At 38.8% G+C, this 27363-nt stretch overlaps 1 protein-coding gene across 1 annotated transcript in view; it reads right to left on the bottom strand.

Moving 5' to 3' along the window:
• AAK1 (AP2 associated kinase 1) overlaps positions 1-27363 on the bottom strand; it is a 231061-nt gene that overhangs the window by 115304 nt on the left and 88394 nt on the right. Inside the window, exons 2-3 of the mRNA XM_044659555.1 lie at positions 10753-10871; positions 3763-3871 (exon numbers count right to left, since the gene is read on the bottom strand). Coding sequence (XP_044515490.1) covers positions 3763-3871; positions 10753-10871 — 228 coding nt within the window. The remainder of the gene's footprint in view (positions 1-3762; positions 3872-10752; positions 10872-27363) is intronic.

Below are 27363 nucleotides of genomic sequence, written 5' to 3' on the forward strand. Positions count from 1 at the left end.
TCCCAAATGATAAAGTATCCAGTTTCCTCATAATCTTTGCTCCCCATATTAGTACTGTTGTGAGGAGGATTACTTAGTTATTATTTAGGAGACCTAACAAAAGTACCTCTCTTAAAATATCATGGGAAGAACTAAAATGAACCCTACAAATGTCATCTTCATCTCTTAGAATTCCTAGCTTTTAGGCTTACTTCAGGGGCTACATACTACAAGAAGACCTCTCTGATCCCTGCAGTTGTTCCCCCATTTCCCATGAACTCCATTGCTTTCAGACTTTATCGTGCCTTCCTTCTCTATTGGAAAACCTCATTATCCTATGAGATTAAATCTGCCTTATATACTACTTATACAGAGTACCAGCAGGTAGCCTCTGATGAGAATCTCTGCCTGGAGGACAAGGTCACTGGCTCCAGGACCTGCACTTAATGGGGGAGCTGCTCAGCCTCATCTTCCTCCATTTCTCATCAGCTCCATTCCTACGGGCTGCATCATTTTTGTCCTCATGCTGAGTACTTTCTCCGCACACCCTTATTTTGCATTTTCCTTGTGTGTTATTGTCTTCTCCCGTTAAAAATTGTAAGCTCATTGAGGACAAGAGGCTGCCTGTTTACTTCTGTATTTGAAATGTTAGCTCTTAGCACAGTGCCTAGCATAGCATATATAGGTGCTTAATAAATGTTTACTAACTGACCGACTGAAGAGTCCTCTGTCTCTCCTGAAATTACCTTATATTTATTCACCTATGAGCATATAATCATGACTCCTGTATGGAAGAACAGAGCTGAAACTTAAAAAATGATTAACGAATCAAAGTGAATATGGTGTGATCTTGGCCAGAGAACCAGGACAGTGGGATGTCTCCCTTTCTTTCTCCTGGATAGTACCCCTTTATTAATATAGCCCTAGATCACTTCAGCTCTTAGAGTATTGACATTACTCTGAAAATTCACACTAGCTGGTGGTACCCTAAAATCCCCACACCCTTTGTCATACATGCAGCCTAGAAACCATATCTTCCTCCAACCTACACTTGTACAGTTGATTTCTGGAACCCAAAGGAAGGATTTTACATTTAGCTCTATTCATTTGGCTTGATTCAACCTATTGTTCCAGCCTATCGAGATATTTTTGGTTCATGGTTCTGTCATCCAGAGAGTTGGCACTCCTTCCCTCCCTCCCAGCTTTCTGTCATCTGCAAACCGGATAGGACTGCCATTTATATCTTCATCCAAGTTACTGATAAAAATGGGGACCAGGACAAGGAATTACTGGAAATTATAGCCTATAGCGCAGCAGGAACTAAAAGAGCCAGAAATTTTAGGTTTTCTTTCTGAATCAGAATAATTCTGAGTGACAGCTGGGGTTTAGCAGAGGGAACACCAGACTGGAAGTCAGAAGTTCTAAGTTTAAGCCTGGTTCTGCCACTTACTAGCTGCATGATTCTAAACAAGTCAATTAACTTTTCTGAGCCTCCATTCCCTCTTCTGCAAAATGAGGATAAAAATACTTGGGCTATCTATCTCAATATGTTATTGTGAGGAAAGTACTTTGTAAACCAAAACACTTTTTTAAAAAGCATTAAAAAACATAAGCAATTCATTAATTTTTATAACCTCCTCTCTGGCCCTTTGCTCCCCCCTCTAAATTGGTGTTTATTTGCTGTATGGGAAATAATGTTCAGCATTATTTCATTATCATTATATTAGTTCATCATCACTGGGAAATAATGTTCACCATCACTGAAAGAGATGACCAGAGTGAGTCCCCTCATCCCCTCAAAAATTTTTTTTTGAAGGACAGGGAAGAAGTTTGGTCATCTGGCAGTTTTTTAGTTTTTCTTACGTTATTTCTTCTCCTTGTGGCTTCTTACCATTCAGTTTGAAGTGTCCTAATTTCCCAGATGAGACTTTGCAAACATGTAAAGGATCCATGATTTCTTAATGTAAGGAACCTTCACAGTAAGAATTCTTTCTACCGATGCAGAATATAATGCAATTAAGGCTTAGTAAAGAAAACTTAAGTGTTGAAATTGAAATGAAGGCAAATTGAGAGACCATGTTTCAAGTATGTTCAATTTTATTGGTGAGGCCAACAGTTACCAATAAAATGGTGCTTTTCAGCTCCTCTGTCAGCCAAAAGACAATGAGGTAGGGCTGACTAGTCTACATATAGTTTTGAGACGTACAAGAGAAGAAGGAACTGGGTGTATCACAGATGGAAAACAATTATTATTAGTTACAAAATCTGAAGTGTTATGATGGAGAACAGAAGGACAATATGAGTTTCTAGACATCTGGAATACAAGATTGGAAACGCCCCCTCCTTCCACCTTGTTGCTATGGAAAGCCCACTCGTGGTGTCCACCTGCATGGCTAGTTAGTGCCACAGTGATAACAGACCAGTCTTTCCTGAAGGACAGGCAGCATTGCAGAGATAACAAAAACAGACTCCCTCTAATTATACAAGGGCACCTAGTGGTACAGAGATTAAGTGTTTCCTTTCAATTAAAGTGATTTATAAGGAGAAGCTAGGTGGCTCAATAGATAGAGAGCAAGGCCTGGAGGTAAGAAAGTCCTACTTTCAAATCTGGCCTCAAACTGTTCCTAGCTATGTGACCTTGGACAAGTCACTTAACCCTAATTCTCTAGCCCTTACTACTCTTCTGTGTTGACAGTGATATTTAGTATTAATTCCAAGACAGAAATTAAGGGTTAATTTAATTACTAATTAATTTTATCCATTAATTAATTTATTTAACTAAATCAATCAATTAATTAAATAATTAAAGCTATTTTAAAAATAAATTAAAAAAATAATAAAGTGATGTATAGGGAAGCTTAATGTATAAACTTAACTCAGAAAGGAAAGCTGATCTTCTGGACTCAAAGAATTCTGAACTAAATTCAGAGACAAAGAAACATGGTTTTTAGGCAGTTACTGGAAAGAATCCATTATGGAAAGGAATAAAATATAAAAATACTAAATCAATATTTGATTTTCTCCTAAAACAAATATTTTTTTGCCTAATATTTGGGCAGTCTGGTATAGTGGAAAGTGTTAAACTCAGAAGTCTCAAGATCCAGTTTGAATTCTAACTTTGCCGTTTATTACCTAGGGAAATTTGGCCAAGTCACTGAACCTTTCTAGGCTTCAACTTCCTCACTTGTAAATTGAGGGGTTGGCTTTTATAAGGTCCTTTCCCTCCAGAGCTATGATCCCATGATGAACATGGAAAGTGACTTTTCTACTAATCGGTTCACCAGATAGATGGAAGGCAAGTCATCACCATCCTCAAAACTCCTGTATATATATCACTTGAAAATGTGCAAAGCACTTTACCTACATTCAGTTCCCACAACAACTCTGTGGAGCAGATTCTAGAGGTAACAGTCATACCATTTTACAGATGAGGAAACTGAGACTCATAGAGTTTCGGTGGCTTGCCCAGGATTATATGTTGAGAAAGTAGCATAGGCAGGATTTGAACCAGATTTTACTATTTCTAAGCCAATACTCTTTTTACCATGCAAGACTAGCTCTAGCACAGGTACATACATAGTCAAATATAAAAAAGGGTTTTTTGATTGTCTGCTGTTGTCAAAACCATGTATACCTGAGAACTAATAGTCATCTCTTGCTCTTCTTGATAGCTAATAAGATGATGAGCAGAGAATTGTACTGAATAAATAAATGATCAGCAAACCTTTGGCCAATAAACTACCAAGGAAATAACCCTGGGTACATAAATGTATACACACTTACCTCGGCAAAAATCCATGAGAATTAGAACTTCCCACACGTCGCCGCTACTCACATTATTGATACTAGAATCAATGTATCCAACAATGTTCTTGTGTCCCGACAGGTCCCTCTGTGAACACAAATAAAAGACAAATACACTAACTCCTCCTTTCTTTTCTTCTAAATACTCTTATTTGGTGCTTTTTAAAGAAATACAGTCATTTCTGCACATTCCCTACCTTCTCCCAATTAATATTGCTATGAATATATGAAAATATATGAAAAATAAACAAAAGCATATAGTGTGACTACTAAAACAAATAAATAAATAAGTGAATAATTGAAATAAAAAAATAAAAGGGCAGAATCTAAGATGAAAAGGTCTTCCAAAAGTCCAGGTCTGACCTTTTCATTCCAGTTCAGAACCTTCAACTGCTCCCCATTGCCTCTGAGATAAAATAAAAATCCTGCAGAGTAATATTTAACACCATTCACAATCTGAGTCTAAGCACCTTTTCTGATTTATTTCCCATTAGACATCCTACTCCTCTTTCTCCCCAGGGTAACCTCTCATCTAGCAAAATTAGCTTCCATTTCCAGGGAGGGAACTTCATCTCCCTCTCCAGCATCTCTGCACAGGCTACTATCACCACCACCCCGCCATGCATGAAACCTGCTCCTTTTCAAATCCTTCGCTTTCTTCCAGGGTCATCAGAGTCGGCCTCCTGGAGGAAGCCTTGCCCAGCCCTACCACTTGTACTCTCTGCCTCCTCAAAATATATTTATTTACACAAATAATTGTATCCCTCCTAACACGACATGAATTCCTCAAGAACAGGGGCTAATTTTCATTCACTTGCTCTGAATCCCTAGGACATTAACATATACATTTGGGAGGGGGGGGGCAAGCAGTAAGGAGTTACAGCTGAGATTTCATTAGTAGAGGGACCTCCCAGGGGGGAAATGCCTGCTAACGAAGCAGATGGGCAACTGTTCTACAGCTTTGTGTTAAGTAATTTGCCTAAGGTCACACAGTCGGTGTAGATCAAAGCTGGAGCCCGTGCCTAGGGTCTCTTGTCTGCAATGCCACTTTTTCCCTCCATAAACAACAAATTACGACATATAAGGATAATTTGAAGGAACTGGACAAATTTAGCCCGGAGAAAAGAAAATTCGGGGGGGGGGGCAATATGCTACATCAATTCTGTCTAAAATAGGACAGCGATAGGTTCCTTCAACTAAGAATTAGTTTCAGAAACTTCACACTTCCAGAGCTACCCAAAGCTGCCATCTCTATCCTGAAGCCTTTCTTCTACCCCTTTTTTCCCTCTCATTCTGGAATTACAGATTAAGAGTTGGCCATGTAGAGAGCGCTAGGCAGCTCTGTGGATAATGTGCCTGGCTTGGAGTTGGGAAAACCTGGGTTCAAGTCTAACCTCAGACCCTGGGTAAATCTTTTATCCACAATTGCCCTGTCCTTACCACTCATCTGCTTTAGAACGGATACTTGTATTGATTCTAAAACAGGATTTTATTGAGTAAGGGTTTTAACTAAGGGTTTAAAGTAAGGAAAGATTTAAAAGTAAGGGTTTTAAAAAGAAAAAAGAGTTGGCCATCTAATCCATCCATAACACCAAAAAAAAAAAAAAATCTCCACTATAACCTACACAAAAGGCAGTCAACCAGCCTTTATTTGAAGATTTCTTAGTTGGAGGAATCTATCATTGCTCAAGGCAAGCCATTCCTCTTTGGACAGCATGAATTGTTAATAAGTTTGTCTGGGTATCAAGCCTAAATTTGCTTCTTTGCAACTTTCACCCATGCCTCTTGCTTCTGCTCCCCGGGGCTCAAAGGAACAAGTCTAATCCCTTTCCCTCATGCCACTGCCCTTGAAATATCTGAAGACAGCTCTCATATATTCCTCCAAATCTTCTTTTCTCCAGGCTAAATCTGTCCAGTTCCTTCAACATATATGTCATAAACTCAAGGCCCTTCCCATTCTGAATGTCTTCCTTTGGAGAGTCTCCAGCTAGTGGCCAGAAATGAGCACTCTCTCCCAGATGAGGTCTGACAAGGATCGAGCACAGCCAGAGACTGTCATCTCCCTCTGCCTGCAAGCTATGCCCCTCTTAATGGAGCCCAAGTCCCATTTGCCCTTTGGTGGCTCTATCATCACACTCCAAACTCCTACTGAGCTTCCCAGGCCTCTAGGACTCCCACATATTTTTCCAGAACGGCTATCTAACCCTGAGCCTCTCTCATCTAATACTTGTGAAGTTGATCTTGTTGTACCCTAGTACAAGACTATTTACACGGAGCCCTATTGAATTTCATCTCATTAAATTCAGCCCAAAGCTCCAGACAGTCAATATCCTTTTGGAGACTGAAAAGAAATGGTCAGTTAGGGAGGAGGTGAAGAAGCAGAAAGTAGCATCGTGGAAATCAGAGAAAGAAAATATATAGGGGGAAAAAAAAGTCAGGGCAGCTAGGGTAATACAGGGGATAAAGCACCAGACCTGGAGCCAAGAAAATCCAGGTTCAAATCTGCTCTCTGACACTTCCTAGCTATGTGATCCCAGGAAAATCGCTTAACCCCAAACGCCTAGCCCTTGTTGCTCCTTCTGTCAGAAATGATGCTATGCCAGAGAGTAAGGATTAAAAATAATAATAATAAGGGGGAGGGCAAAATGTGAAAATCCACAGAAAGTCAGCAGGTCTAAAAGGCCACTGAATTTAAAGAGTTATGAGAAATCTAGTAACCTTGTTGAAAGAGCTTTCCATGGGGTAGTAGGGTCATCAGCCTATTTATAAGGAGCTGAAAAGTGAGGAGGGAGGTAAGAAGCCAGTCAGACAGTTAAGATCCTTCCTAAGCCCTTACAATGGGCCAGACACTCAACAAGTACTGAAGATACCAGAAAAGGCAAAAACAATCCTTGTCCTGGGGGAATGTCAAATTTGACCTCAGGCACTTCCCAGCTGTGTGACCCTGGGCAAGTCACTTGACCCGCATTGCCTACCCTTACCACTCTTCTGCCTTGGAGCCAATACACAGTATTGACTCCAAGACGGAAGGTAAGGGTTTAAAAAAAAAATTAAAAACACAAACTATGTATGTTATCTTTAAGTTAACTTAAGATTTTTTTATCTTTATTACCCGGGAAGATTTGAGATTCAAGTCTTCCCTCTGACATATAATGACTACTATAAGACTCTGATCAAGTCAATTAACCTTTAAGTACTCCAGGAAACTTAAAGACAAAAAGTAGAAAAGAAATGCTGGTCAGCACTGGTAAAGAGAATTTCTTCACCTAAAAATAGTTTTCTATTCAATGACATAGTTCTCTATCATCTCTCAATGAATGATTGTTCTCTATTCAATGAAATCACAGGTCCAATCCCTATCCACTTTTTTTTTTTCTAATTTTAAAAATACTTTTAAGGGGTAGTTAGGTAGCATTAGGATATAGCTTCAAGTCTAGAGTTGAGAGGACCTGGATTCAAATCTGTCATCAGACATTTCCTAGCTGTGTGACTGCAGGCAACTCCCACTGCCTAGCCCTTGCTGTTCACCTGTCATAAATGACCCTAAGGCATAAGGTAAAGGTTCAAAATTAAATTAAAATTTAAAAAATGTAAGTCTAGGAAATTCGTGTAAAGGGCTCAAAAAAAGAGTTACTATAGGATGCCTTGCAATTGAACCATAATATCAGTAAACCCAAAGACCTGCCATCACGCTAGTGATAAGAGTACCTTAAGTGTAAATTCATTCATTTATAGTAATGAATCAACTTATTCCCAGAAGTTGAAATTGCAAACCAAATCGAGTGGCAGAAAATATCTTTGAGTCTGGAATAACTCCCCTTCGATTCTTCTAATAGCACTTTCTGTACCAGGAAACAGACTGCCTGTCCTTATTATAAAATTTCAAAGTAAATTTGCAAAATATGTTTACTTTTTGGGGGCAGCTGGGTAGCTCAGTGGATTGAGAGTCAAGCCTAGAGACGGGAGGTCCTAGGTTCAAATCCAGCCTCAGACACTTCCCAGCTGTGTGACCCTGGGCAAGTCACTTGACCCCCATTGCCCACCCTTACCACTCTTCCACCTAGGAGCCAATACACAGAAGTTAAGGGTTTAAAAATGTAAAAAATAAAAATAAAAAAAAATATGTTTACTTTTCATTGAACAACTAGGTGTTTTTCATATGTATGAAAGAACAACTTGAATTTTCAGGTACTCCCCTTTAGAACAACAGGGGTATTTGGTCAATTTATTAGCCAGGCCCTTTGACATTCTCAATCTGTTTCTCTCGTTTTTATTCTTTGAACAAGTGGGGCTCCCTATTTCCTCAATGCCTAGGGGTTATGCTTAGAAGAACTATTCTCTTCCAAATATATCATTCCTTTAGAGATTTTTCACTGAATTCTACTAGGAACAATTTATATAGAGCTGTCCAATGCCAGGTGAAATCAAGTAGCAAGAAAATCCTTATCCTGGCAATAAATGATTGTTGACGGAGGGATATTGATTACCAGATAAAAATAAGAGAAGTCAACGAATTTATTTATTTTCTTCAAATTGGCCTCAGGTACTTAGTACTTCTGTGACTCTGAGAAAGTCATTTGACCTCCTTCTGCCTCAATTTCTTCTGTAAAATAGGGATAATAATAGTATCTACCTCTCAAAGTTGTTGTAAATATAAAATGAGAAAATATTGTAAAATGCTTTGCAAATCTTAAAGTGCTACATATAAATGCTAACTAATACTAGCTAAAGAATGTTTTTCCTTCCTTCTACAATAAATCCAGAATTTGGATCTCAGTAGCCACATAGTGCAGGTTCACATGTGAACAATAATTCTCTCTACAACATACCAAACAAGGACTTGTGCAGGCTTTGCTTAAGCCTCTAATAAGGGGGAACTCACTACCTCCCAAAGCAATCCATTACACTTTTAGATAGCTTTACTTATTAGGACATTTTTTTTTCTTATATCTTGCCTAAATGTATCTCTCTGCCATTGCTTCCAGCTCTGCTTTCTGGAGTCAAGCAGACAATAAGTCTAATCTCTTTTTGAGAATGTCCAATGAATGAATGACTGTAACATGGAAGATGGCAAGGTAGAATTCTTGCAAGATACAGGGTCAAGCCTCACCCAGAATCTATGCCTGTCCCAAGTCTTTTCTTCTCCAGGCTAAACCTCACTATTTTCTTCAACCAATCTTCATATGTCATGAACTCAAAAACTTTTATCAACCAGCTTCTTAATGCCTTTCCTAAAGGGTGGTGCCAGAGCAGGCATCTTCCGAGTCCATGCATTGACTTACCAGCTGCCATAACTCTCTGCTGACTCGAGAGGAAAAGGCATTTCCCTAAGAGGCCCACACACTGGCCTTGCAGATAAAAGGCCTGAACTGGTGCCTCAGCTCCACTTGCAAGCGGTATGACCTTAAGCAAATCACTTAACCCCTCTGGACTACATTTTCCTCAGCTATAAAAAGATGGTGTTGGACTCTCTGCCCTCTGAATTCCATTCTAGCTCTAAAATTTATGATTCACATAAATTTCTAGCATTTTCACTCCAAATCTGGCCCTTTCCTTAATGTGTTTTCATTTGGAAAATAAGATTTACTTAAGGGAGTGGATGGAAATAAAGATGATTCTTTGATGCCAAAAATGAATCAGGGTTTTTTTGAGGTCATACGTCCTCTCTAAGGGTCCAGGGAAAAAGTACAAATAGTCCCTTTACATTTATTGGAACACAAATCAGCTGTAATCCATCTGAACTGGTCCATAATTCCTTAAGAAAAATAATTGGGAAGCCGAAAAAAATCTGGGTTGAAGCCAAACAGGCAAGGTGGCCAACATCTATTAGTGAGAGAGCATCCATCATCCAGTCAAAGCAAGATAATTTTCTAAAATGGGACCCCTATGCAATTAGCTAAGAAGCATCAATAAAGCTGACTGATCAAGCCCCAATACACTGCAATCTCACTTATTGCATCTACTGTAGACTTATAGTCTGGATGAGACATATACTCTTGATCTGGTAAGAAAGACCAAAGGCTGAGGAACATATTTGGAGAGTGCTTAGCATTTACAGTGCTAAGTATTAAGAGAAGCAAGGACAATCAAAGACAATCTAGTTCAATTCACTACAAATGAAAAGTAGAGGTCCACTTGGAGTAGAGATAAGAAAATGAAGAGGTGGGAGTCTATGGGCCTCAAATATTGCATATCTTTGCAAACATACTTGCTAAACTTGTTTTTAATCTTTACTGCCAGTAAAGGCTTATAAGAAGAAGAGAAGTATATTTGGAAATCTATATGATATGAAAGAAAATCCAGAGAAAGAATTGTTGGACTTCGTCTTTCACATCAGTATATTTATGGTTTTATTTTGGAATTTTGGTTATGTATGAGTTTGATTCTTACAACAATAACCGATATGGAATTGTGTTTTGCAGGATGATAAAAAATGATACGAAAGAAAAAAAGACACTGAAACTTTCCTCTTATAATGAGATAAAACTGCATCTTTCAACCTTCCACCCATGACTTAACCCAATCACCAAGTTTTTGCCTTGATATATTGCCAAGGTTTTTCAGAGAAAGATTCTAATACTCACCACTGAAGGTGAGTCAGTGTTCTTAGAAAGACCAAGGAGTTTCTACATTGCCCTTGGGGGATTTGGATGAAGTGACAGAGTAAATGAAGAGGCAATTCCATTTTCATCTTCCAAGGTATCGACCACAAAAAAAAAAGTTATTTGGATTTATAATGGCTATGATAAAACTTTAGACATAGAAAACAATTAACTAGGGGGGAATGTCTTTACAGAAAGCTTTTCTGCTCTAAAAGTCTGATGCCCAATATATACAAAATATGGGAATTTGACACAAATATATGCATATGTACATGTGTATATATCAATTCCACATATATGCATGCATATTTACTTCTTTTATCATTCATTTGATAAATGTTTGTTTAATTGAAATAAACAGACTTACCATAATCTGAATTTCTCTCTTGCACACTTGGAGGTCATGTTCATTGTTGACAAACATGCGTTTGAGGGCACATTTCATCCCATTGCTTGTCCTCACCAGGAAGACAATGGCAAATCCCCCTATGAGAGAAACAAACAGTCTTTTCAAAGTCCCATCCTGGCCACAGCTAAGTTAGGTCCAAATATGGTGTTTTACTAGATTCACAAAGGATGGATAAACAGTACTACAGTGGGCTAGGGGAAGGAAACAAGTGAGATCAGATTTCTCTGAAGATAAATCAACATTACTGGTTGGGTTGGACCACAGGAGACAGGGTCCCTGCTTCTCCTGTGCACAATAAAACTAAATAAGGTTAAAAAAAACAAACAAACATGGAGAAAATACCATGAAGGACAAGATGAGAAATCAATCCTGGATCCAACAAGTAACAAACATTTTATTAAGTACCTACTGTGTGTTCACTGCTGGTTGCTGGGAATATAAGTACAATCAGCAAACAAAAAGTGAAAAATACTCTACTCTTACCTAAGAACAAATTAGTTTTCCATATTCTTGTGAATAAAGTCAACCCAGGAGGCTTTGCTATAGCTATTAGAGTCCTAAATATATATTTAAAAAAGTTTTTTTAATCCATTTAATTAATTAATTGAATTAGAATTTTTCCCATGGTTGCATGATTCATGTTCTTTCCCTCCCCTCCTGCCTTCCCTTTCCTGGAGCCGAAGAGGAATTCCACTGGGTTTTACATGTATCATTGTTCAAAACCTATTTCCATATTATTACTATTTGCACTAGAGTGATCTTTAGAGGCTACATCCCCAATCATATCCCCACTGAATCATGTGATCGATCAATCATATGTTTTTCCTCTGTGTTTCTGCTCCCACAGTTCTTTCTCTGGATGTGGGTAGCATCTTTCTCATAAATCCCTCAGAGTTGTCCTGAGTCACTGCATTGCTGCTTGTACAGAAGTCTGTTACGTTTGATTGTGCCACAGTGTATCAGTTAGAATCCTTACTAAATACTGATACAATACTGAAGATGCTCTGTTTGGGGGAAGATTGGGGAGGGATAGGGGCAAATTTTCCACTTCTCTAAAAAAGGACAGGCATGGATCGTATGACTTGCAAGTCACAGGATACATGTACACATAATTATCTCTGTGTATGTGAACCTGTGAGTGGTCTAATAAATAAACTGAAGCAGAACTGTCTCTGAGGAATGAAAAATTGAGGAAAACAAAATCAAGTGACTTGGGAACAAATATTTTTGGCATGTCAATTTGAGAATTTGTTTTGCTTGACTTGCATATTTGTTATAGGAGTTTTTATTTTGTTTTGTTTTGTTTTGGGAGAATGTGGTGATGATAATGGAAACTGGGAGGGAGAAAAAGCAAATGCTTCTTAATTGGAAAAAATAAAATTTAATTAAAAAATGACTAAGGGAGGGTAAGTCATTTAACCTTGGAACTTCAATTTCCTCATCTGTTATATGAGGGGTTTTGACCAGATGGCCTCTGAGGTTTTTTCTATTTCTAGATCTAAGATTTATAACAAAGAGCTTACATTCTCATGAGTGAGACATATCATATACTACATATTAACATATACAGAACAAGCACAAAATAAAAGCAAAATAATTAAATACAAAGTTGTTAAGGAGAGCAACTGGGGCTACCAGAAAAGTTTTGGGTAGATGGTGATGAACCAGCTACAAGTAGAAGGAAGAGGCATTCCTTAAGATAGATGTTCCATTCCAAGGTGAGGGATGGCCAGAATAGACAGAAGGTCAGGGGAAGACACCATGTATGAGAGCAAGAAAAAGAAGGTGAGTTTGGCTGGCCCATAGAGTAAAAGCAGGGGAATAACATAGAGGAAAGGTAGGTTGGGGCCAAGTCGTAAAGGGTTTTAAATATCAATTTTAAATATCAAATTTAAATATTAAAAAAGGGTTTTAAATATTTAAAAATTTTTAAATAAATATATTTTTTGCTACAGGCAATAAGGAGTCATTGGAGTCTAGCAAATAGGGGAATGACAAGGTCCATGGGAGACTTTAGGTACACTAGATTCAGAAGCAACTGAACATAATAGCCTAGTACTGAACAGACCCAAGATCGCCCACTCCTGGGGCAAAGACTTTCGTTCTCAACAAAAACTGCTAGGAAAACTGTAAAGCTGTCTAGGAGAAGCTACACTCAGACTAATATCTCATACTACATATAAAATAACCAACTGGATATATGTCTTAGATATAAAAGATCATATCACAAACTAATGAGTGAGGCAGGGAAGGGGATTACCTTTCACAATTACGTCTAGAAGAGTTCTTGACCAAATAAGTAAAAGAGAGACTCACACAAGATAAAATCAACAATACTGATTACATGTAGATACACTGGAGAATCTGCTCTGAGCCTTCAACTACAAAAACTTATTTTATCTACCTATGTAATCATCCATGGTATAGTAAATATAATATATAAATGTAAATAAATATGAAACACAAATATAAAATAATAATGACCAGTTCTATCTGAAACCCAATCAAAAGCACAAGAATAATAAATGTTTATGTAGTAAATTAATGTTTATAAAGTTTATCATATAAATATATTGTATATAGTATAAATATAATAGAGTTCCCAAAATCACATTATCTTCTTTTTTTAAAAACCCTTACCTTTTGTCTTGGAATCAATACAAAGTAGGGGGCAGCTGGGTAGCTCAGTATATTGAGAGTCAGGCCTAGAGACAGGAGGTCCTAGGTTCAAATCTGGCCTCAGACAGTTCTCAGCTGTGTGACCCTGGGCAAGTCACTTGACCCCCATTTCCTATTCTTACCACTCTTCTGCCAGTATCGACTCCAAGACAGAAAGAAAGAAAGAAAGAAAGAAAGAAAGAAAGAAAGAAAGAAAGAAAGAAAGAAAGAAAGAAAGAAAGAAAGAAAGAAAGAAAGAAATAATACAAAGTATTGGTTCTAAGGCAGATGTGCAGTAAGAGCTCAGCAATTGGGGTTAAGTGACTTGAATGCAGGACCTACCATCTCCAGCTAGCTACTCCCCATTATCTCCTTTAATACACACATAGGGCCATTACTTATCCCCATGAACAGACAAGGCCATTCACATCTCACAAAGGTGAAAAGAGCCATAGTCCTACAAAGAGCAGGTGCCAAAGGCTAGATTCAAATCCAGGTCTTCTGGACTCTGTGAGAGGCACTCTATCCACTCTTCTCACACAGTAGGTGCTCAGTAAATATCTGCTGAAATGAACTGTGAGTTGCTGCCCACATTAAATGGTGTCACCCACTGTGATGGTGGGAAATTAAGTGACTTCGTCTGCCTCAGTTTCTTGAACTCTAAAACAGATGAGAGCACTCTAACCGCCATGCCTGAGAGGTTGCAAAGCACCTGAGAAACAAAACAAACAGGCAGCAGATGAAAGAATTTCAGGAGGCCGGCAGGGCGTTTGGAATTTTTCAGGCAAGGCTAGTCACAGATTCCTCCTGGCTGAAGTTAACTGCTTGCACCAGGGGCAATTACAGCATGAACAAGAGACGGCTAATTACTGGCTAAATACCTGCGAGACCAAAAGAGGAAACGAGGGTAAAGGGCTTTGGTGCCCTCTGAAAGGGAGAACCCCTGAACCCATGGCAACAGGGCCAGAGAAGACAAAGCACACTCGTGGCAATTCACCACAGTAATCCCCCCCAAGGGGAACAGTCACAGGAGACAAAAGTCAGAGAGGCTCTCCACGGCTACAGGTATGTCTGCTGAGAGCACTCACTGTTCAAATGACCTGCAGAGGCTGTTAGGTGTCAAGTAATCAACGTAGGCATGTGCACTAAATACAAATTAGATCCTCTGCAGATGATGATCAAAGGGCTAAGAGATCAAGATGAGATATGAGGGTGCACCTCTGTTTTCCGGGTTTACTATGAAGGGTGAAGTATTCCCCCGCAGGACAGAAAAAAAAGAGTGGAAAGAGGGCTAGAGGATCTGGTTTCAAAGCCCACCTCTTAAATTGACCACCCCATGGAAACTTGGGCCTCAGTTTCCTCATCTGTAAAATGAGGGGGTTTTATTAGATGACCTCTGAGTTTCCTCCCAGCTTAGATCCATAATCCCTTTGAGGGGGGCAGTATAAAAAGAAATAAATTCCTAATGGGAACAGAAAGGAATTCAAATCAGAATTATTTAGGGCTGTCAAGAAGTTAGAAGTAGAAGAAAATCATGTTGTAAGAGGAAAGAAGATGAAAGGCATTTGGAACAAGATTGGTATTATGTACAAAGTTTTTTCCACTAAGAATGGTTCTGGATCTTTTGAGAAGACAGCAACTTTCTCTTGCTATATGAAAGAATAAAGGAGATTTTCAAATGTCATGAGGCAATAAGGACATCTGTCACTGACTCCAGGAAAAAAAGACATATTAGGGGTGGTAGACAAGAGGAATGGAGGCAGCCATATGTCTACCTGAAATGCAAAACTGGGAAGCATACAGTCTTCCTACATGTGTATTCAAGATGGGATGGAGAGCCCTCTGGGACTTCTAACTCAAATCTGAGGCTTACCACTCACTAGAGTGATCCACTTTTTAATTGATTATATTGCCAGGAATAATCTGGAAAGAATTTCTAAGGACTATGAATTATTGATCAAGAAGTTCAATTCAAATTTGGGTTTCAGGTAGCATTCTCATCACAGATACCAATGGAAGGGAGTTAAATAGAGAATAGATGTTATGGGAAGTGAACAATGGGTTAAGATGATGAGGTCAGAGAATGGGATTTGGCTTTCTGGGTGAAGGTATAATACAGAGGAACAATGAAAGGGATCTTGGGACAGAGGACATATGACAAGGCTTGGGAAGAATTTCTTCTCTTGGAAGCTGGCTAATCACATTAAACTAACAGGGAAGGGGGAAGAAAGAAAGTGCCCAAATACAGTAAAAACACTAGAGGTCCTCAGTAATCCACAGGAACCAATAAATGGGCAAAGGGGGCAGAAATTGTCCTTCTAGATTCTGTGCATCAATAAATGGAGTATGTTTTCATCAAGAGGGAGATGACCCCTAACACTGTCCTCCACTGTGGATAGACCAAATAGGAAGCACCATGACTGGCTGATATGAGATTCTCTGATTTTCAGATTCTCAAATTAACTACTGGAGAACTCAAGGACAACTCAAAGTCATCCAGTCATCATCTCAAACTCAACATGTCCAAAGCTCACCTCGTCTTTTCCCTTGCTCCTCCATCAGAACCTGCCTCTCCTCTAAATCTCACTATTGCTATGGATAGTACCACCAGATGTACCAATCATCCAAGTGCCCAGAGTTAAGAGTTATCTTTGACTCTTCATTGTTTCTCACCTCCCACATCTAATCACTTAAAAAATACTCATCTTCCTCTACACAAGGTCTTGCCTCTGCCTCCTTTTTTTGCTTACTTCAATCACCCTAGTTCAGGCTCTCTTCACTTTTTCACTGGACTATTTTTAACAGCCTCCTAACAGATCTCCCTACCTCCAGTTTTCCCCCTCTCAAATCCAGCTATCCATCTAATGCCTTTCAGTTTTTTAAATACATAAGATTTCCAGATTATCCCACAGCTCAAAAAATGTTGGTGGCTTCCCACTGTCTACGAAACAAAATATAAACTCCACAATGTACCTTTCCAGCCTTATTTCATATTATTCTCCTTTTACATATTCTACATTTCAGCTAACTCTAATATTTACTACTCCCCAATTTTTTGCTACTGTCTTTGCATACAACATCACCCTCCACACCTGGAATGGATTCCACATCAATTTCTTCCAGCTGGTATCTTTACCTTCTTTTCAAGGATCAGGTCAGATGCCATCTCTTTCATGAAACCTTCCCTGTTAACCCTCACTACAAACAATCTTGTTCCTCACATCTCTCAGGTCTCTTTACTCTGAATAACAGTAAAATAATAGTACAGATTCATATAGCATTATAAAGTTTCCTAAGGACTTTCTCAAAAAAAGAAAACACCTCAATCACATTACTTTTATACTATACTTTTCTTTGTTTTTGTTTTATTCACTTTCCCTACCCCAAAGCTGTCTATAAGCTTCCAGAGATCGAGAACTCTGTCTGGTTTTATCTTATTATGATTGGCACAGTGCACTGCATATTGTAGACTCTTAAAAAATATTTGTTGAATTGGATAATGTGTTAATTTTTTAGTTCAAAACTGGAATGAACTTTACAGAACATTCTAATAATTCTAATATAATAATTATCTTTGCATGAATTGAAATGAGAAAATGAGGACCCAGAAGTTAAATTATTGATCCATTTTCATAGTCACATAGCAAGCAAGTAGCCAAGCCTGGATTCCAAGTATCCCAATTTCCAGTTCGATGCTTTGAGCACAAAGGCAAAGTCTACATTTTTAGTTAATGACACAACACAATGCAATCTATAAAATGTCCACTCTACAGGGTAGTGAGATGGCTTTGTGAATTAGAGAGCCAGCCCTGGAGACAGAAAGTCCTGGGTTCAAATCTAACTTCAGATACTTCCTAAGCTGTGTGAACTTTGGTAAATCACTTAACTCCAATTGCCTAGCCTTTACCATTTTTCTGTCTTGGAACCAATACTTAGGATTGAATCTAAGACAGAAGGTTGTTTTCTTTTATAAACGTCTGCCTTTATGAGATACATATTATAGCTTTAGGCTATTTGGGGGAAAAGATAGACATGCTATGTAGTAAGAGAGATACTTATCAACTCTTACTAAAATGATGACACTAGAATTATGAAGCGTGGTAATTTAAGGAAGCAAATGGTGACTATAGATTTCGATGCATTTTTTTATGTTTCTATATTTCTCCTTCCTATCTATCTTTCAGGATTAATCAATTAAGAATTAATCTTTAAACATAAATAAGCCTTTGCATAAACCTTTAAACACCTACTATGTGCCAAGGCAATGGGGATTTTCAAGGACAAAAGTGAAATACCCCTGCCTTCAAGAAGATTCTATCAAGGGAAAAAATGCATATATATATATATCAAGGGAAAAAATGCATATAAAATAAAAATAAAATAAATAGGAGAAGTGATGGGGAGGTATCTGCAATGGGGGCATGAGGGAGTATCAGGAAAGGATTCATTATCTGAATAACTTCTGTCTTAAACTTTTGATTGTTCAGTCGTGTCTGACTCTTTATGGCCCCATTTGGGGTTTTCTTGTCAGGCACGGGAGAGGTTTGCCATTTCCTTCTCCACCTCCTTTACAGATGAGGAAACTGAGGCAAACAGGCTTAAGCAACTTGATCCACACAACTAGTAAGTGTCTAGGGTCAAATCTGAACTCAGGGAGATGATTCTCCTTGAGTTCTGGCCAGGCACTCCATGCACTGTGCCACCTAGAGGATCTTAACCTTATAGAACTTCTGAAAACCAGCCACAGATGTGGAAATGGAGGTTCAGGTCTTCTAATGTGACACCTTCAATTTACAGAGAAGGAAACTGAGGCTTACAAAGGTCAAGTAACTTGTCCGGGTTGTCCACTCAAGCAGCCAATGGCAGTTTGAATTCCAGCCCCCATCTTCTAAAACTCCTGGTCCAGAATGCCTCCCCCAAGTGACATACTGCTTCGACTCACTGACCCAAAAATGCCTTCTCTTCCCTTTTCTTCCTTTCCCATCCTCCTCCACTGAAGTGGATTCATCTTTTCAAGTCCAACTCCAATACTGACTCATACAGTAAGAAGCCTTTCATGCTTCAGCACCTAGACTATCTGTATATACCTAATTTAAGTGTCTTTATTGCATATTACCTGTATTTATGTCACAGACTACCATAAGGCTATAAACTCATTTAGGGTAGGGGGTCATGTCTGGACTAAACTTTGTATCACGTCCTGTGCCCAGAACATGTATTGATGGTTCGAATCCACATCTCTAATATCTTTGTACTTTGACAATATTTTGTTTGAAGATTATATTTCTAAATTACAAGCCAACAGACCAATTATATTATTTAAATGTTGGCTAGAATTTCAACATATTGAATTTTTACATATTTCAATTACTGTAATCTAACAGCCTATTTCTAATGCTAACACAGTGTAGTCATACAGAAAAAAGCAAAGATTGTCATATTTTAGCTAGATTCAGAATTATATTAATATTCAAATGGAACATTTATTTTGCTAGTATTCAATATATTTATCTCAATTCAATGGAATTTCATTTTAATATTTCACAGTCTCATAATATTTAAGCTAGTTATTGTTGAGTCTTTTCAGTTGTGTCTGACTCTTCACGACTACCTTTCGGGGTTTTCCTGGTAAAGATACTTGAGAGGTTTGCCATTTCTTTCTCCAGCTCATTTGACCTGTCCAGGGTCACATAGCTAGTGTCTAAGGCCAGATTTGAATTCCAGAAGATGAGTCTTCCTGACTCCAGATCTGATCCTCTAACCACTGTGCCACTTGGCTGCCCAAATGCTAGGTGACCTTAAAAATGATCCAGTATACCTTTCTCATATTATTTTTTTGTTCTAATATTACTGATGAGAAAACTGAGATTAAGCAACGTACATAGCTGATCTACAACTCAAGTCTTCTACCTTTTTCTCAAAACATTTATCTTTTCCATTGCATATAATATTGAAGGAATATCATGGCATCTCTTGACATAACTGAATATAGTTTCAGGCTTACAAATTGGGAATCACTAATCTGTGATTGAAACTTTCAATGAAATAGGGTTTTCAGTGTCCTACAGGTCCTACAGAAGTGGAATTCTAGCTCTTTCAGATTTCTGAAGTCACAGGTTAAAACCAGTTTCTAATAATATCTTTTTAGTTTCAGTAGTCAGTTGGGTAAAGTCAAAAAATTAGAAAATTTAAACAGAAAGAATCATGAATTTTTAAATCCAATTCTGCCTTTCTCAATACCAAAGTGATCTTGAGCAAATGACTTCCCATGATTTCCTCTTCTGTAAAATCAGGAAGTTGGACTAAATGGTTTCCTCCATCTAAGGTCCCTCCCAGCTCTGGAATTATGGGATCTTAGGATCCCTTCCTATGACTTAAAAACACAACATCTAACTAATAAATCTGATGGCAAAGAGCTGTCCAATTTCAGGGGTGGGAGGGATTGGGAAGGGGGTAAATCTCCATTTCCAGAGCTATCTCTTTAGGTTTAGTCTTTTCTTTAAAGCTTTTATGTATCTAAACAGCTAGCATTCAGCTCCAAGTTGTGACAAGTGAGCTGATTTCTGGGATGAACTATGCCATGGATGGTGATCATATAAGTGAGACTAGCAGCTGGGGGCTGTATTTTCCTGATATGTCAAGTGGCATTTGGATGAAAGAGAATTAAAAATCATTCTCTAATGAAATAATCTTTGTAAACTTTCAAGATTATATCACATCATTTGGAGAGAAAGTGATCTCAATTCATTCCAAGTAATATAAATCAAGACATATTAAAAGAATCTCAGATCAGAGTTTGACTTTGATTTCAAACCATTGCTTTATTGTTGGGGTAAGCAGGGACTGGGAATGCTTTGAAATAAAATCTGATATGGAAATTCAGTGTATTATTCACTTCTTGTCTGTGTCCCCTCTCTCTGCTTATCAACATTTTCAAAATTGCCTTTAATGAATTTAAAATACCTTGGCAAGTAAGTGCAAAAAAAAAAGTCAACCCACAGAGGAATACAATAATTTTAATAATAATTGACCATCACTCTCTCTCTCTCTCACACACACACACACACACATTCACATGAATATTCTCATAATACTGCTCTATTCTGGTGTTCTCTTCTCAGATCTGACTGCCTTAGATGGTCCTCTTTTCTGGGGCAACATTTTCCTCTTGCCCACCTAAGCAGGAATATCCCTCCATCCCCAAGGGTCTTATCCTATCCTACACCTCTCTTCTTCTTTCCCTACCTTCTCTTCAGGAGCCTCCATGAGTCTGATTATCATTTACATATGGAGAGATGATTTACAAATCTATATATTTAGCTATCATTTCTCAAGAATTCTAGTCTCACATCACCAATGGCCTATTGGGCATTTCTCCACCTGAATGTCCTATAGGCATCTCAAGCTCAATTTATCCAAGACATAACTGGTTATCTTTCTCCAACTAAACTTGAGGGCACCAGTATCCTTCCAGCACCCCACATTCACAACCCCATAATTTTCCTCAACTCTTTTTATCCAGTGAACAGAATATGGCAAACCCTAAAGGAGCTTTCCTGTTGGTCCTTGCTTGGACTGGAAAAGGTGTGCCAAAGGTTATGCCTGACACATCCACACTTCACTCTCTGCAAATCCATGATTAAGAAGTGAGGCATGTTGCAAGGAGGGAAGTGACTAAGGAACTTCCATCTTTCACTTATTTTAAACTTCACAACTTGACTTGCTTCTTCCTTCCTTTTTTCCTTCCTTCCTCCCTCCTAACAAATTAGTCCCCTCCACCACTCTACAATCTAATGGATGACACTGTTCTTAAGACACAACATTCTACCAACCACCTCCATGTCTTTGAATCAGCTGTGATCCATACCTCCTCATCTCTGCCTCTTAGAAGCCTTCCTTAAAAACTCAGCTCAGCTGCTACATCTTGAAGATGGCTTTTCTCAGGCTCCTCAACTGCCAGTGCCTTCTCCTCTATGGTTACCATCCAATGTATTCTATATTTATATTGTACCTGACAAGTTTTATAATGCTGTATCTCCCATTAAAATGTATACTCCACACTTAATAAACATTTGTTTGACTGATTCGTTTCATACTACTCAAAGTACTTCCTTATACTTTCTCATTTTTACCCTATATTCTACATTTTATATTTATTCTATATTTTATATTCTATAAAAGTTTTCCTCATCTAGAAACCAGGGGTGCAGACACAAAGAGGTTAAACAACCATAATCACACAGGCAGTTAACCTTAACGAGCTGGGACCAGAATTCTTATCTCTTTACTCAGTCTAGTGATTTGTCCTCTATAGCCTCTCCTATAAGTGCCAGGAGCACATAGAGAACTATTCAGCTACTTAAGTAATTCAATGGTGACTGCTTTCTGTCAAGAGGCTTCTCCCAATGAATGAAGAGGGCCAAAGCATTGAGATCTTGATTAAAAAGAAGATGTGAAAAATTGGCTTCTTTCTCTATAAAATAAGGGGGTTGGTCTACATCTATATGGTGGTCTCTTCCAGTTCCATCAATTGCCACCCAGATTGCCACCCCAAATCAAAATAATAACAACAATAACAACAATGACAATATAACTTGGGCTTCAGAACTGCCTTGGCAGAAACTTGTTCCTGGAACAAATGTTACCACAGCACCAAGCTGCTCGATTGCCTTCTGAATTATGCTGGTGAGAAGACTGGGAGGCTGAACCGAATTGATATTTCATTTTGCAAGGAAAGTGTATGTTTGAGGATTTGGGAGTGGAGAAGGGAAGAAAAAAACTCCTCAAACTCCAGATTCGGGGTTTGAATAGTAATTTGAACAGAGATGGGATCTCATTGGGCTGATGAAAAAGGAAAACAACAAAAATGATTGGAAACACCTGGAGCAACCAGGGAAGGAAACTCTTGCCAGCCCAGAGCAGTGATTGCAGAATTTGTTGTCAAAAGAGCTTTTGTGACAATTCCCTGACACATGGATTCTTCTTGGAGCATTTTGGGTGCCAAAATATCTTCTGTTTTCTTCGGTTCCTTATCCAAGTGGGGAAATATAAATTATTTCCCTTTCTATCATAAGAATCCCCATCCCTCAGCTCCCAATTCTAAATGGCTCTCATAAGTTTTCAAAGGTAAAAGGAGCCACAGAAGTCAATTCAGCAAACATTTAATTAAGTGCCTACAAGTACAAAGTATTGCATTTAGGATTAGGGAGATAAACATGAAAAACCATAGTCTCTAACATGAGTGATCCCATGAAACATGCACTCTGGCTCTCTGGGGATGGATATACCCAATGGCTAGTGTCTGAAGCAGAATTTGAACCTGGATCTTCCTGACTCCAGGCCCATATCTCAACTCACTATTAGACTTAACTGCCTCTATAATCATGCTGCCTATCTAAACATCAGGAAAATACATGGGCCACTACCAGCTTCCCAGTCACTCAGTCTCAAAAACCTTCAAATATTCCCTCTTTCATCCCTTCCCCACATCCAATCAATTGCCAACTCCAGTCAGTTCTATTGCCTCATCTCTACTTTTAGACTAATCTACTATCTTTTTTTTTTAACCCTTACCTTCTGTCTTCTTGGAGTCAATACTAGTTTCTGTCTTGGCAGAAGAGTAGTAAGAGCTAGGTAATGAGACTTCCCCAGGGTGACACAGCTAGGAAGTGTCCAAAGCCAGATTTGAACCCAGGGCTCCTCATCTCTAGGCCTGGCTTTCAATCCACTGAGTTACCCAGCTGCCCCCTCAAATAAACTTTTTTTAATTTGAAAATGTTATTTAATTAATTAATTTAGAATCTTTCCATGGTTACATGATTCATGTTCTTTTCCTCCCCTCCTTCCACCCCACTCCTGTAGCCAATGAGCAATTCCACTGGATTTTACATGTGTCATCGATCAAGACCTATTTCTATATCAAATAAACTCTTGATCCTGGCATCAAGGTCAACTGCAATGTGGCTCCAGTCTACCAGTCCCATCTCCCCCATCCTCATCTTGCATTGTTTCATCTCAGTGGCGTTCCTTTAAGAAACTCAACCTAACTTGACCTCTCCCCCGTGTCTACACCCCAACTAAAAATGGGGTCTCTCTTAAAATTTCTCCTAGCACTGTGCCTGAACCTCTCTTTCATCCTAAGCATCAAAGGGCTCAGAGCGACCTTAGGGAGAATCTGGTTAGTCCTCTCACTTTACAGGTGAGAAAATGGAGGCTCAGAGCTTTGATGACTTCCCCAAGCTGACACAGTAGACCTGGAACGTGAACCCACATCTTCTGACTCCAGTTCTCATTCCCATGTCCCATCTGCCCAGCTGCTCCCTCCACCCCCAAGAGAAAGGGATGCCACCTCCTTCTTGAAAACAGGGTTGCGCTGACATGACTCGTCCCTCTAACTCCTAGGACAGTGTCTTCTAAAAGGCCCTGAGAAAATGCTTGTTGAATCAAAGAAAGAATGAAAGAATAAATGAATGAATGACTCAATGAATGAATGAATGAATGACTCAATGAATGAATGAATGAATGACTCAATGGATGAATGAATGACTCAATGAATGAATGAATGAATGACTCAATGAATGAATGAATGAATGAATGAATGAAAGAACAGCTTTTGATGACTGGGAGGGGGGCTATGAGAGGACAGGAAAGGGGAGAGAGTGTGGTGGGGGCTCATGAATGCCTGCAGTAGTCTCTAGTAGCTAGGGAAAAGGTGAGGGAGCTAGCAAAAGCTTGAGGAGGACCGCGGCGTTTGGGAATCTAGCTGTAATGCTGAGTTGCTGACAGATGCTACTGCCGACAATATGCCCATCTTTGCTTTTGTTCATGTTCAAGGAAGGATATTGACAAGACTTTCAAAAGAAAAATAATAATCCGCAAATCCAGAACAGATGGTGAAAAGCCTGGCAGAGATCTGACAGAGAGAAAGGTCAATTTGATGCGTTTGTCAACTTTTCTTTTTTAAGTCGATACCTATTCTTCAGCTCTCCAATGGGAACACAAAATCAGGTGGCATTTCTCCCTGGAGCAGGGATTCCATGTTGCCATCCTTTACATAACACCTTATAATATATATACGATAATATGTAATATATAAAATATATATGCATATATATATATATATAATATAATGACTACCACATCAGAAAATGTGGGTTTGATTTTTGCCACTGACTAGCAGGGTGACCGGAGGAAAGTCTTCTAGGATGATCCTGTCTAACATTTATATAGCACTTACTATGTGCCAAGCATTGTGTTAAGTGCTTTACAATGAGGTGATCTGATCCTCACAAGGTAGGTGCTATTATTATCTCCATTTTACAGATGAGGAAACAGGGGTCAGTGGAAGTTAAATGACTTGCTCTAAGTCACATTTCTAAGAAGTTCTGAGGCTGGTTTTGAAGATGAGCCTCTAATTCCTCGTGTGCAAAATAAGGCTAATTCTGTCTGCTCCTTCTACCTAACCAGGCTGTAGCAAGGATCAAATGAGAGAATGTGCATGAAAGCAATTTGTAAATTACTATTCAAGGCATATCATCATTACCCCAATATAGGATGACTGATTTGGAGCTGCCTGTTCCAATTCCCACATTTCATACCTGAGAAATCAGAGGCCACACAGCTAGTAAAAAGGGGAAATGGAGGGGGCAGCTGGGTGGCTCAGTGGCTTGAGGGCCAGGCCTAGAGACGGGAGGTCCTGGGTTCCAATATGACCTTAGACACTTTCTGTGACCCTGGGCAAGTCACTTGACCCCCATTGTCTAGCCTTTACCACTCTTCTGCCTTGGAACCAATACACAGTATTGATTCTAAGACAGAAAGTAAGGTTTTTTTTTTTAATTAAATTAAAAAAAAAGGGGGGGGGGAGTGGAATCCAAAACCAGTCATCTAGATTCCAAGTTTAACATTCTTTCTACTGTGCTGTATTCTCTTATGTCTACTCTCCCCTCCCCAAATCTTCTCTTGACTCCCTCTAAAATAAAATGTGGTTGCAAGTCAGATAAAATATGTAAACCTTTGCAAATGTTAAGGCTTTTTGCAAGCCTTAAAACATCATATAAATTCTATTATTATTATTATCCACAGAAGGTTCCAAAGTAGATAGCACTACTAAATGTGCTAACATATTGAATTCTGCAGGAAGACTGAAGAGGTAATTCTAAATCAAAGGGTGCTGGCTGGATCCTGCATTGGCAGTATTTCCCTCAATTTAAGTGTTATAACACTAAATAAGTCTGTTCTTGGCACTGATCATGTAACAAAAAGGGCGCTTTGAGCGAAAATTCTCTAGCCTTGGTTAGAATGCTTAAGAAAATGATTCCTTCAACAGCTCACTACTTCAAATTCCATAAGGAATGACTTCAAAAATAAAATAGGAAAACTTCTATTTGTATCCTCTTGCCAAATCTTCCTTTTCTGGTGCTCCATCACAGCACAGAGGTAAAGGATCCTGGTTTCTCTCAAGGCTGGGTGATTGGCAAGTCCTCTGACCAAGCTGGGGAAAAGGCTCTAAGGATGGAGGCGGCCAGGGATAGTCTGTCCTCAAGAGGACTTGCCTAGCAATGAATGAAGAGGCTCAAAGCCAGATGGCTGATCACTGAGTGATCAATTCTTTTGGCTATAGCCACTCACAATCACCTTCCAAGTGAAATACTCGGGTTTTTGAAGCTTGCTTTGAAGCATTTCAAAGTCATTATTCTTATTACTAAGAGTGCTGGGTTCCTTTTCTGTAAAATAAGAAGGAAACAGCAAACTACTCCAGTATCTTTGCCTTAAAAAAAAAGCTACATTGGGTCACAACAAATTGGACACAACTGAAAAATGACTAAACAATGTTCTTGTTATTATGAGTTCACATTTCTTTATTATAAGGATAATGCTGTTTGTGGTCAGTGCCAACAAGTGACTCTGTCTTGAGTCACAACATGGCATATATTTTATAAAGGGAAAAAATATCCAAAGAAAAAGAAAAAGAAAAAAATGACTCAAAATTCATCTTCATCCTATGGAAGTTAAAGATCAGTGACTACAGAATTTAGGCACAGGGCTACTTTCTCCTTTTGTCTCTCAGAAACAGTATGCAGTTTATTCCCTTGTCAACAACCATGGATCAAATGCCAGTTATAGAAAGGCCCTTTTAGATTTGCAAAACAATTGCTGTTCCTCATTTGATCCCCACAACAACAGTGTGTGGTGGGTGCAATTAGTTACCCCCATTTTGAAGATAAGGAAGGGGAACTGAGGCTTGGAGAGGTCAAAGACTGAGGTCATAGAGCTACAAAAAGTACATGCTGTGGGACCTGAACTTCTTTCTGCCAGGCTCTACTATCTACTATGAATAAAATCCCCACTTAGATAAATGGCAAAGATTGAAAGAAAATAAAACGGTCCCTTGCCCTCAAGCAACTAATAAATCAAGCAAGCACTTAGCATCTTGGTTTTAGAAAAACCTGGGAAGGTTCATTTATTTATTTGTTTGTTTGTCTGGGAAATTTTTATTTAGTTGATTAATTTAGAATATTTTCCCATGGTTACAAGATTCACGGTTTTCCCTCCCCTCCTCCCCTAGCCAACGCACAATTGCACTGGATATTACATGTGTCATTGATCAAGACTTATTTCCATATTATTGATATGGGTGATTGTTTAGAGTTGATATCGCCAATCATATCCCCACGAACCCATGCGATCAAGCCGTTGTTTTTCTTCTGTGTTTCTACTCCCAGAGTTCTTCCTCTGGATGTGGATAGAGATCTTTCTCATAAGTCCTGGGAAGATTTTAATGAACTGATGCAAAGTAAAGTGAGCTGAATCAAAAGAACATTGTACACAGTAACAGCAATACTGTAAAGATGGTCATCTCTGATTTAACCAGTCTGATCAGTTCAATGATCAAGCCAGTTCTGAAGAACT

The sequence above is a fragment of the Gracilinanus agilis genome, chromosome 2, assembly GCF_016433145.1.
Source record: "Gracilinanus agilis isolate LMUSP501 chromosome 2, AgileGrace, whole genome shotgun sequence".
Lineage (NCBI taxonomy): Eukaryota > Metazoa > Chordata > Mammalia > Didelphimorphia > Didelphidae > Gracilinanus > Gracilinanus agilis.